Source organism: Sciurus carolinensis, chromosome 9 (genome assembly GCF_902686445.1).
Source record: "Sciurus carolinensis chromosome 9, mSciCar1.2, whole genome shotgun sequence".
Classification (NCBI taxonomy): domain Eukaryota; kingdom Metazoa; phylum Chordata; class Mammalia; order Rodentia; family Sciuridae; genus Sciurus; species Sciurus carolinensis.
The window spans coordinates 91,417,916-91,430,641 of record NC_062221.1 but is presented as its reverse complement, the minus strand read 5'-3'; the positions used below and the strand labels follow the sequence as shown (position 1 = coordinate 91,430,641).

Below are 12,726 nucleotides of genomic sequence, written 5' to 3'. Positions count from 1 at the left end.
ACACTCTGTGAAATAGGGCATTTTCTTTGAAGGAAATAAAAAATCCAAAATAATTTTGAGTGGCATGGATAATGTTGAGAAGTCAGATAAACAGAAAATAGTTGTATATAAAGGACTTACTTAAATTTAAATTTCTGACTGATATAAACATTTGCATTTCAAATTGTGGTTTACCAGACCACTACACTGTAAAATGAGTAGAATATGATCAAGGTTGAACTTTGGGTTGTGTAAAGAAGTGACATAAAATGATTGGTTTTTTTTTGAAGATTATAGATTTGAATAATTGTTAGAAATAAATATGTACCTTCAAGAAACAAAAAAAGCAGAAAGAAATTGCTGACATCTACTAACATCTATTTCTGAGTGCTCCTGAACCATGGTGAAGAACCTGGGCTTTGGGGCTCACCTGCTCAGGTCAGGTTCTGACTGCATCATTACTAGCTTAGCTCTGGGACATTGGTCAAGTTGCTCAACTGTTCTGAAGTGCAGGGATAGTAATAGCACCTTCTTTAAAGAGTTATTGTGAACTTCATATGAGATATTAGGTGTAATTGCTCTGAACAGTGTCTGATGCAGAATAAACTGCAAGAAATATTAGTCATCGCTATCTGTTTTGACGCATTTGTAAAGCATGTTGTTTCCATGGAGGCATTTTCCAAGGGAGGTATTAGGGCAGAAAGAGGTTGACTGTCCCTCTAAAAGGTAGTTGGGGCTTGTGTTGTGTGTAGCTAGGTTACAAAGGTGAGTACATGTTGCTGATGCTTTTTTATGCTTAAACACCTTATGAACCTATTGCATTGTGGGGAATAATCCTTTTCTGGGGGGTACTGGGGATTGAATTCAGGGGTACTCAATCACTGAGCCACATCCCTATCCGTATTTTGTATTTTATTTAGAGACAGAGTTTCAATGAGTTGCTTAGCACCTTGCATTTGCTGAAGCTGGCTTTGAACTCGCAGTCCTCTGCCTCAGCCTCCTGAGCAGCTGAGATTACAGGCGTGCACTACCATGCCTGGCCAAGAATAATCCTTTGTATGTCATTTGTTTCAATGTGGTCAATGAATTTAGGACCCATAGATTTAAACTTTCCTTTTAATGAACCAAGATATGTCAGACTAATGTTACTATACATATGTAAAATATAAAATTCTTATTGCCTCACAGGTATTTGGATAAAAAATACTTCTGCTTTTTCTGGAGCATTGATGGACACATAGTTACATCTACACATTTCCTTGGTTTTTGCCTTTATTTTTTGGCTTTGATAAAAACATACATAATCAGAAGAATGCTCAGAGACCTCCTTTTCCCTGATGTTCACCAGTACTCCTACATGCATTTCACATATTCCCACTTCTGTGCAAAAGAGAATCTTGCTGTATGAAGGGGAAAGTCTGGGATTTCTTTGAGATATGATAACAGGAAATGTTGCCCATATGCTAGCAGGCTAACAAATATATGGACATGATTGTATTTCCTGCAACATTTTTCATCTATTACTGGAAGAAAATTTCAGAATATATATGTGTTTGTATATATATATATATATATTTTTTTTTTTTTTTCTTTTTCTTACAGAAACTAACAATGTAGAAGTACCTGAAGGCTCAGAAACTTTTCCTTCTGGGTATTATTACAAAGACCAGTGGAGGCCCAGAAGATTTAAGATGCGCCATTTTAATGACCCTGACAACATTACAGAATGCTTACAAAGAAAAATGGTGTATTTATTTGGTGACTCGACAATCAGGCAATGGTTTGAATACCTCACTACATTTGTTCCAGGTTGGTACTTTACTTTTGTTTCATAACTATATCCCACGGGGATGAAATCCAATTTAAAATAAGTAGACTCACTCTAACCCTTAAAAAAGGTCTCAGGTGAGGAAGCAATTTCTCTGTAGGATTAAAGAGGCATCCTGACTCTGGAGAGATGTGTGACAATTTATGATCAATTCAGAAAGATTCATCCTCTGATTAACTCTATGACCACCCTGGACAAGTCATTTACTTCTCAGAGCTTTCTTTTTCCATGTGTGAGATGAGATTGAAGGACCATGTATGTCACTTTACAGCTGTCTTTTACTTCTGATATTCTGGATTGTAAGACAAAGGTAGACATTTCCAGTCATTTCTCTTCTAGTTGATTGGTCCAACCTCAAATTTATAGTAGATTTACCTGGAAGGAAACTTTCTGTGGTTCATTTTAATGCATCCATGTAGTAAAACCATCCCTTTGTTGCCTACCACTGGGGGCACTCTGAAGTACTGCTGGCTCCTCCTGAGGGAGTGTGGGTACGTTCCAGCGCTGTTTGCTTCTCGTTTCTCTGGGGCTTTCTCCAGACTCAGAACAAAACCCACCACTTATTCACAATGGCATTCTCTTCTTTCTGGAAGGAATGTATATGGGGCAAGGAGGGTTGACTCCTGGTAGTAAAAATAAAGGACCTGTTTACAATTCAGAGAGTTGATAGTTCTGTGGCAACTGTTTTTTTTTTTTTTTTTGCGGTGCTGGGTTTGAACCCAGGGCCTTGTGCTTGAGAGACCAGCACTCTACCAACTGAGCTGTATCCCCAGCCCCTGTTTGTTTTGTTTTGGATGGTTATGTATGGGCAGGGCTTTTCATAAAGCAGATCCTCATAGTTTGTTATGATTTGCTGCTTGTGATGTGTTTTATTCATTCTTCTATTAATTATATCAGCTCACTTTCAAATTTAATTTTTAGAAGAAAAGGAAGAAGTAGATATTACCCCAAAAGGGGAAAAGTCAATTGCAGTTTTCACTTTTTTTTTTTTTTTTAAATTGAAACAGACATAGTTGAGTTTTTATTAATAAAACAAATTAAAAATCTGAAGGGAATTAATTTGTATAGCCTGGTACTAAGAATGATTTGATGTTGACCAGGCAGGGCCTTTCAGATACCTATAGTTTCTTGCTTCTTAATTTCTAACATCGTAGCTTCTTGTCTCCTTAAATAACAGTGATCACTTTGAGTGTTTTGATCGTTTTCCACAGCCCCTTTAAAGACAAATTTTCATCCAATAAAAATAAAGCTTTGTGTGGTTGCTTGATCTTAATCAAAAGAAAATGGTAGCTTGAGCTTTTATTTGGTTTAAGTAGGGCTGGATGCTAAATAGTGATGAATCTGGTAGGAAAATCTAATAGAGAAGCCTTGCACTGCAGCAAGGAAAAAGTAAAACCTACTTGAACACTTAATGTGGACAATTACAGTCTGATGCCATCTCCTCAGAATTGACTGTAAACTCTCTCAGGGCAAGGGCTGTGGAGCCTTTCCTGGGTGCTTAGGAAATGTTGATGGAATTGTGATGCCAGTATTTGCTTACTCTGTTCCCTGTAGGGCACTTTGGGAACATTAATAGATATGAGTTCCCCTTTCCTCATGGGGGCATATATCAAGAGATCAAGTACAGAGTTTTTTAGGAGTAACTGGGGTCCCACAGATTCCTTGAATCTTCAGAGTATTTCAGAGGAATAGACCTTGAAACACAACTTAGATAAAGGGGGAGGGACAGAAGGGAAGTCTAAATTGTGTTGCTGCCTTTGTCATTTCTCAGGACAGAAAAAGTTCTCTTGTAGGGTGTTGACTGACTTTTTTCAGCCATGGGGTAAAACCGAAAGTCAAAAGAAACAGAGTTGCTTCTTTTTTTTTTACTTACTATGAAAAGAGGAACTTGCTTCTTCCCCCCACCCCACACCAGGATTACAACTTAGATTGTGTTATTTTTTAAAAATTATTTTTATTTTAAAGTTTATTTTCAGACAGGTGCAGTAGCATACATCTCTAATCCCAGCTGTTTGGGAGACTGAGACTGAGTATTACAAATTCAAGGCCAGCCTGGGCAATTTAGCCAGACCTTGTCTCAAAAAATAAAGTGTTGGTAATGTAGCTCAGTAGTGGAGCATCCCAGAGTTCAATCCCCAGTACTGCAAAAAAAAAAAAAAAAAAAAAAAAAAAAAAAAGAGCTTATTTGTGGGGTACAAGGTGATATTTTGACATGTATATATTCTGGAATGATTATATCAAGCTAATTAACATCTATCACAAATGCATTTATTTGTAATAAGAACATTAAACAATTTTGAAATGTACAATACATTATTAACCATAATTACCCCTATAGTTACCTTGCTGTATAGACTCCTAAAACTTATTCCTCCTAACTGAAGCTATGTACCTTCGTAGTATCTTCTCATCCCCTCACCTCCACCAAACTCTCCAGCCTCTTGTGAGTTTCTGTATTCTACTGTAAGTGTAAAACTTTAAGATTCCACACATTAGGGAGATCATGCATATCTGTCTTTCTGTGCTTGGCTTATTTCACTTAGCATAATGTCCTCCAAGTTGATCACGTTTTCCAAGAGAATTAGTTGATTACTAATTGTGCTCATAAAATAGAAGTTATAGCCCTTGTTCTGGAAGATGTAATATTTACCTATTAGAAGCATGAAGTGTAAATGCCAATTTGACTTCTAAATATTCAACTATCAATGCAAACAGCAAGATTTTTTGGCTTAATAATTTAACAGGTATGTTGTTTTTGAAGCATATTTATAGATGTAGAATCTTTCACTAATGACATTACTTATAATATCACATTTATGGGGTTATTTGAATAATATGTCAAAATAAAGGTCTTTTGATTCATAGGTGGGAACAGTGAAATAGGTATTCCTTTAATATTTGTATTGTATGTTTTTGCTGTACTTTTATTTTAAAAACTGTTCTTTGAAGCTACTTGGTAAATAATATTCAAATATACATGCATGGTTGGAATGTTTTTATGAGTTTGAGTTTTCCTTGTTTCAGACTTAGTGGAGTTTCAAATGGGTAGTCCCAAGAATGTGGGTCCCTTCCTTGCAGTGGACCAGAAGCACAACATCCTGCTCAAATACCGCTGCCATGGTCCACCCATCCGCTTCACATCTGTCTTTAGCAATGATCTCCGTTATGTGGCAAATGAACTGAATGGGATTGTGGGAGGGAGGAACACAGTGATTGCCATAGCCCTATGGTCTCACTTCAGCACCTTCCCCTTGGAAGTGTATATCCGTCGACTCAGGAACATCCGTCGGTCAGTGGTCCAGCTCCTGGATCGAAGCCCTAAGACTGTGGTGGTCATCCGGACAGCCAATGCCCAAGAACTGGGGCCTGAAGTGAGCCTCTTCAACAGTGACTGGTACAACTTTCAGCTGGACACCATCCTTCGGAGGATGTTCTCAGGGGTTGGAGTATATCTTGTTGATGCCTGGGAGATGACCCTGGCCCATTATCTACCCCACAAGCTGCACCCAGATGAAGTTATTGTGAAGAACCAGATGGACATGTTCTTATCTTTTGTGTGCCCCTTGGAGACCTAGCTTGTGCTAGAGGGGACTAGATGAATCACATTCTGTGACCTCTCCAATTGACTCATGGTACATAAAGTTTGTGGGTGACCCCATTATGAGATGGCTACCATCAATATATGTAACACTTCAAAAAGTGCTGTACTTTATATGATGACCTGTAAGGAGCTTGGAAAATTCAGGCTATATTTATATCTACCTTTAGGATTTTTTCCAATTGACTTAACCATGGTAGAATCCTTATTAACAGCATCTACACACTGTATTGCCCTTGTAACCAAAGATGCTAATGAGTTTATTTGAACTAGCTTCTGGGAGTGGAGACTACTATGTTAAAGCATGTGAGAAATGTTTTGATGTAAATGGAAGGGACAAATTTGGTTGTCAGTGGAAGTGTTCGTAGCTATGTGGTAAAGGAAATTGAATATATCTGCATGAATAGTACAAGTGGTCCATCTTTGGGGGGGTTGTGAATTAAAGAGGGCTTATAGTTACAGGCTCCTGTGAACACACTGAAGATTGCAGTGTCCCAGGAGTCTCTCTTGATCTACCTTTTCTGAATTACTTGAAAAGGCCAATGTGCTTGGTCAGAATTTTATAGTGTGGGATATTAATAATTTCCCTCTTTTATCTAGGAAAGAAGTAAAGGGGAAATTATGAAAGCAGTATAGATAAAATCTGTGCTTTGAATTGATATTTGCATTGAATGATTGTTTCTTATTTGGCTCAGCTAAATTTTTGTGCAACAAGTATTTATTCTAAAAATAGCCATTTTTGGAACTGAAAGGGGGAAATCTATACCCAGAAGTTTATTTTTATGTTCTAAAGTTTGAGGGCTTTTAAGAATTGACTTTTATGTAAAGAATGCTATTTATTATTATAAAGATGTAGAAGTTTTTTCCTGCCAATTTCAAGTGTTTCTTTTTTGGTTATTTTGAACTACATACCAAAATTAGAAGTTAAAATCTAATTAGATATTAATAAAATCAGATATTAAAATTCATGACAGGTATTTCTTGATTTAGGCATGTGTATACACATTCTCTCATGCTAAAAACCATTTAATTGTCAATTTTATTTGACTATCTCATTAGTTTTAAATGAGTTGAAGTTAATTTGGGGTCATTTAGTAAGTACTGTTCTATGCTAGATTACAGTCTAGTTTTAGTTGTTGCTAGGTAGACACATGAAGAAGGTTTTAGAGGTAATGATGGATGCTTAAAGCATGAGAAGTATGCATATGTAGAAGAATAAGTCAAAGAATTTGATTTTTTAACTTAGTGTCTAAGATCTTCCTTTCCTGTTCTTAAAGATCATCATTTATAATACATTTTACAGCAAGAGAATTTTTGTTTTCTGAACCTGAAGAGGACCAAAGTAGTTAAATTAATTTTAATGGACCTTAAGCTTGTTATATTTGATAAAATTTGATAAAATTTCAGAATTAGGATCTGCTTCCAGGAATTGGGGAACTAACGTTTATGACAAGAGGCCAGTGATTCTGATGCAGGAAGGTGGAACCAGGGAATAAGACTGCTTGTCTACTATTTCAAGGGCTTACCAATAACTTAATTCTGATCATGATCCAATAGTATAGGTGGTAGTTTATAGATGAAGAACTTGAAGTTGGATTTGAACTAAGGTATGTGGGAGTTCAGCGTCTTAGAATTTTGTAAACAAGTTTTTAAAAAAATTTTTTTGGTACTCGGGATTGACTCAGGGGTACTTAACCACTGAGCCACATCCCCAGGCCTTTTGTTGTATTTTATTTGGGGGTAGAGTCTCACTGAGTTGCTTAGGGCTTCACTAAGTTGCTTAGGCTGGCTTTGAACTCTGGATCCTCCTGCCTTAGCCTCCCAAGCTGCTGGGATTACTAGCATTATGCCCAGCAGAAGTTTTATTTTTTGAGAACTTTTTGGCACTTTCTCTAGAAGGATTGCTGGAGCAAGCTGAGGAGTCACTTTTTCAGGACAATTTTAGGAAGAAAGCAAACACTGAATCTCCAGGGGTTTGGAGTGAGGCTGCTGCAACTGATTTCCTGTGACCTTGTCCAGTTTTAATTACTTTTTAATTTGGTTACTTAAGGTTCTAAAGATTTGTTGACACAGTGGTAGTCTTAGTCACTTTCATTCCTCTTTTGTCTTTCTGCATCATGTGTAAACTTTGATATAAATTGAAATGTTACATAAACCTTTCTTTTTTAAAAAATATTTTTTAGTTGTTGATGGACCTTTATTTTTATGTGGTGCTGAGGATCAAACCCAGTGCCACACACATGCTGGGCAAGCGCTCTACCACTGAGCCACAACCCCAGCCCTACACAAACCTTTCTTAGAACAATTAGATATGAGTATTTGTAATCTGAAAATCCAGAACCCCAAATGCTCCAAAAACCAAAACTTTTAGAGCACCTGACATGATACCACAAGTGAAAAGTTGTACACCTCACACCTCATGTGATAGGACACAGTCAAAAAAGATGCACCAAAAATGTCACATAAAATTATCTTTAGGGGGCTGGGGAGATAGCTCAGTCGGTAGAGTGCTTGCCTCTCAAGTACAAGGCCCTGGGTTCGTATCCCCAGCACCGCCAACAACAACAACAAAAAATTATCTTTAGGGCAACGTGTATAAAGTGAATATGAAACAAATTTCTTGTTCAGACTTGGGTCACATCACTGAGATATCTCATATAAATATGCAGATGATCTAAAATCCAAAACATTCCAAAATCTGAAACACTTCTGGTCCCAGGCATTTCAAATGAGAAATACCAACCCGCACAATATTTTCTTCTGAAAATTTTATTTTGGGGCAGTACCACATAGTTGTGTATATTAGCATTTCAGCCAAAAAGTAGTTTATTTTAAATATGCATGTCTCATTATAAATATAAAGGGCATCATACTTTTTTTTAAAGACTACAAAACCTAGAAGAAAATACTGGGTAAAAATCCATAATTCCATCACACGAATGCAATCAACATCAGCATTTTTGTATATTTTCTTCCGGGATTTTAAACCACATACAGTGGGCCCTTCATATCTGTGGATTCAACAAACTTCCGATAAAAAATATTTGGGAAAAATGGCATCTATACTGAATACATACAGATTTGTCTGGTTCTTAATCTCTATACAACATAACACCTGTTTGTATAGCATTTACATTGTTTTAGGTATTACAAGTGATCTAGAGATGATACATTAGATGGGATGATGAACATAAGTTTTACAATACCATTTTACTTAAGGGACTTGAGCAGCCTCAGATTTTGGTATGTGCAGGGAGTTCTAGAACCAAAATACTGTGGGACAACTGTAGTTATAGAGAATAGGTAATTTGGATCTGTTTTTTAAATTTAAAATATAGTATAAATATTTTTTATGTTAAATATCCTTAAAAACTTAATTATAAACATCTGCCTAGTAGTTCGACTAATATTATTATGTAAGTTGGCCATTATGGGGTTGAATATTTAGGCTTACAATAAAAATATTAAAACAGTGGTTTATATATAATTTCATTGGATTAAAATATGGACTTTTATTTTGGAGTGACAATATTAATATATGAGTTAGTGAATCTCATATTCCAGAACTAAAGTGATTGATTTGATGGTATTGTGAAAGTGAGAACTATAATAAGGCCCTTCTATGCAAATTATATTTTATAGAAGTTATCCTATTAAAAGTCACCTTTCTTTAGCAGGTAGCAAACAGACCTTTGGTGTTCCAGTATGATCCATTTAAATTTTTTCTTCTTTTTTACCTTTATTTATTTTTATGTGGTGTTGAGGATGGAACCCAGTGCCTCACATGTGCTAGGCAAGTGCTCTACCACTGAGCTATAACCCCAGCCCCCAGGATGATACATTTTTATCATTCCATAATACTTCTATTAACTACCACTTGACTGACATTTCTTGGCTTCAAGCCTTAAGTTTCAGATTGATAAATCAGGGTTCATGACAAGAACAAATACGGTAAGTCTTTACATATTCATGTGTTAATGTCAGTAGTGAGTCTGTTTCTGGATCTGTTTAAGGAAATGATGTTCTCTGAGAGGTACAGGGAAATAAACACCCAAGGGAGCCAACAGAAATAAGACTCCTCAACCCAACAGAAAAACTGATTAGCATTATGTTTGTGGGTTCTGGGTAAAGTCAGCTTTTAAATGTTAGCTAGTCACTAACACCAGAAATTCTTCTTTAAATGTATTCATTTTCCTGTGTGAAGCATTATTCTCTCCAGGTTTATTCAACAGTGCAGTCTCAGTGAACTCAGAATGCCTGGCATCGATGTGTGGAATAAAGAAATAAGATGTGGATTTGCTGTTTTTCTCTTTCAAAGTGAGAATGCAGTGTCCTGAGGCTTAGGGACACCTGGCAGTCTGAGGAGAATGGGAGGTGGTGGAAGGTCAGCAGGTTGTTGAGGGCAGTTTATAGGAGCAGAGCACATAAGCACTGCACCAACTTCAGGTTGAAAGTGCACTTAAATTTTTAAAAAATGTACATTAAATATACAATTTCCTCTTTAATATTAGCATTAAATGAGAGGAGGTTAGGCCTCTGGAGTTTTAGGGACCTGCATGTGGCTACAGATATGCCCATTTCTACAGCAGAACCAGATGGTCATCTCCTGTGTAGTTGCAAACATGACCTGGAGAGGGCAACTCTTAAAAAAAGAGAAAGAGAAAGGAAGTAGTAGGGTTCACAGTAGCGTGTCCCAAAAGGAAAAGCGACAATGAAACTAAACATGATGGGCGAAATCCTTTCAATGCGCTGCAATGATTCATTCGCTATTTAAATCCACCCATCGCCAGTGAAAATAAATCGTGTTACAGGACTACTGCTTTATTTATGCTGCAGATTCCTAGTCCTTTAATTCTCCAGTGAAAGCACATGACAGGGATACTACTTTTCGATTGCGGTGTTTAAAAAGCTGCGTTGTGGAAAGCAAGCTCCCCCCAAACCCTCATTCCAACCCGCTGAGGCCACACAGAAAAAGCGAAGTAAGTAGAGGCGGCTCTAATGAGGAGTCAGCTCTAATCCCCGCTGTAGATTCGTCTGAGACATTCAAGAAAGGCATCTTAAAAAGTTTCGTTGCTAGAGGTGGCCTCTGATTCCCCCGCGCGATTCCAGGCCGGGTCTTGGAGCCCGCCCTCCTGGGGAATGTCCCCGACTCGCGTCGGTACCTTTTCGGCCTGGGAATTTCCAGTGTGCGGAAAAAAATCCACAGACCTAGTCCTGGCTGCCCCCTGCCGCCTCCCCTGGCCCTGTGTGCCCACGCAGAGGATGGAACCAGAGGAGGACCGGGTTCTGCCTTTGAGAAAGCTCGTGCCTCGCTCCCCGCCCCCTCTGCCCGCTCCAGTGGGGAGCAGAAGGCGAACCCTATAAAGGGGGCCGGGGACTCGGCAGCCTCCTGCTGCCACGAGGTCAGACTGCGAGCTGGTAGAGGAAAGGCGGCCTCGCTGCTCCTTATCATGTAACCTCAAAAGGAAACTGATCATCTTGTTCATGCTCTCACGTACTTGGTTTATTATCGCTGATTACAGCTGGAAACAATTGATTTGCTTTTACGTATTTGTAGACTTGACTCTTCAAACACAAAGGTATATTTTTATTATTTGATATTTAGTATGAAAAAGTGTCTTAAAATGCTAAGTCCCCCCCCCCCCTTCCTTTCCCCATATTCTTTCCTTGGGAGTCACTTTCTGATGTTTGAGTAATTACATTTGCTTTGGGGCAAAATATTGGGGGGCAGGGTTTTTGTTTTTGTTTTTGTTTTTTGGCGGGAGCGGGGAGATCCGGGATGATTCTATAGTTTGTTAATAGCAGGAATGGTGTCTGTTTACCTTAAAGACCGGAGGGACTAAGATGCTGGTAGTGGAGGTGGATAGGACAGGTGGCGAAGGCAGCCTAAATCTTATGTAAATAGTTCAGCCTTAGTGAGGTAGAACTGTGATGCCACAAGGCAGAAATCTCCCAGGTCATTTGCTGTGTGACTTTAGAGGTCTGCTTTCCCACAAAGGGCAGCCATGTCACAGTGTGTTTATGGAAAAATATATCGGAGTATATGGAAATATTTGTAGTTTGCCCTGGAAAATTCTTATATTACCTCTATAAAATTAAAATTTATGAATGCATTTTGTGAATGAGGGAAATGTGAAACTTGATGACTTGGCTGGATCATCAGGTTCATAAAAATCTGTACAAACTATTTTAAGAGGTTTTGTCCAAATCAAATCGTGTTTCATTATAGTATGAATTAAGATTCTCTTCACAGGGATAGAAAACTGACTGAAGTGGGTGAGGGGGTTGTCCCAAAGAGGATGACATTTATTATGTAAATTTTAGCACTTGGTTATATATCTGTGTATATATATATATACCCCCTCGATTTGAAACTGGCATCCAAAGAAATACATTATCTGGCTGAATAGAATGGTTCTTTTGCTTCTCCTAGTCAGACAGTAGGTTGTTCCACAACAAAAGGAGAGTAAAGTTTCCAAGGCCCATTCACCACTCTCAGTATTCCTTGATAGAGGAGGGAGTCGCCACAGGATCATCTAAATATGCAGGTAACCTTGAAGTCTTTTAATTAGCTTTGGAATACAAGGTGTGATCCAGCAGCGGCTCCACCATCTCTTCAGCATCAGACACAGTTGGGCAGGTGCAGGTGAGGTGCACAGGGGTGGAAGTCCATCTGGGAGAAGTTAGTACATGAAGCCAGCATGTTGAACACTTGGCATCCTTTCTAGTGTGGAGGTGAGGACCAGGGTCAGCACGAATTGCTCCTCACTGAGGGAAGGGAGGCAAATCCTTATCTTTGTACTTTGTCTTGAAATAGGTTCTGCTTTCAGAAATCAAAAGACACTTTCCAAGAAGCTACAGATGCCTGAGAACATTACTAAGGGGGATATTTTCAAATTTTTCTAAAATCAACCATGAATTGCTCCTGAAAAAAAAAAAAAAAATTCCTTTTGGCTCTTAACTTGACACTGATTTGGTGGCCTCTTGATTTTTTTCTCCTCAGGTTAATGGGAAGATCACAAGGGCCCAGGCTGAACTTCACCTTCTGACTTCCTTGGCCTGATGCTGAACTCCCAAGGGTGAGAAGGGCAGCTATGTTTAACCAAGGAGGATCCAAGTGTCACTCAGGTTTTGGTTGATGAAGTAAAAATGGGGAGTGTGATCTTTTCTAAGGGTTCTACAATTCTTGTCTTCTTCACCAATTTTTGAAGTTGTTTCTAAACTATTATGAATTTTACTCATAGGCATGTTTCTATGATTTCTTGTGAACTAAAGTTTTTTGGTGGTTTAGCAGTTTTTAAACAAATCTGTTGAATTTCCA

At 38.1% G+C, this 12,726-nt stretch overlaps 2 protein-coding genes across 2 annotated transcripts in view; both read left to right on the top strand.

The window, feature by feature from the left end:
• Positions 1-7,967, top strand: part of Nxpe3 (neurexophilin and PC-esterase domain family member 3) — a 56,664-nt gene extending 48,697 nt beyond the window's left edge. The window contains exons 8-9 of the mRNA XM_047565218.1: positions 1,582-1,788; positions 4,832-7,967. Coding sequence (XP_047421174.1) covers positions 1,582-1,788; positions 4,832-5,382 — 758 coding nt within the window. The 3' untranslated portion in view covers positions 5,383-7,967. The remainder of the gene's footprint in view (positions 1-1,581; positions 1,789-4,831) is intronic.
• A 2,712-nt stretch (positions 7,968-10,679) lies between these two features.
• Positions 10,680-12,726, top strand: part of Nfkbiz (NFKB inhibitor zeta) — a 29,599-nt gene continuing 27,552 nt past the window's right edge. The window contains exons 1-2 of the mRNA XM_047563986.1: positions 10,680-10,984; positions 12,409-12,484. The gene's annotated coding sequence lies outside the window, so the exon portion shown is untranslated. The remainder of the gene's footprint in view (positions 10,985-12,408; positions 12,485-12,726) is intronic.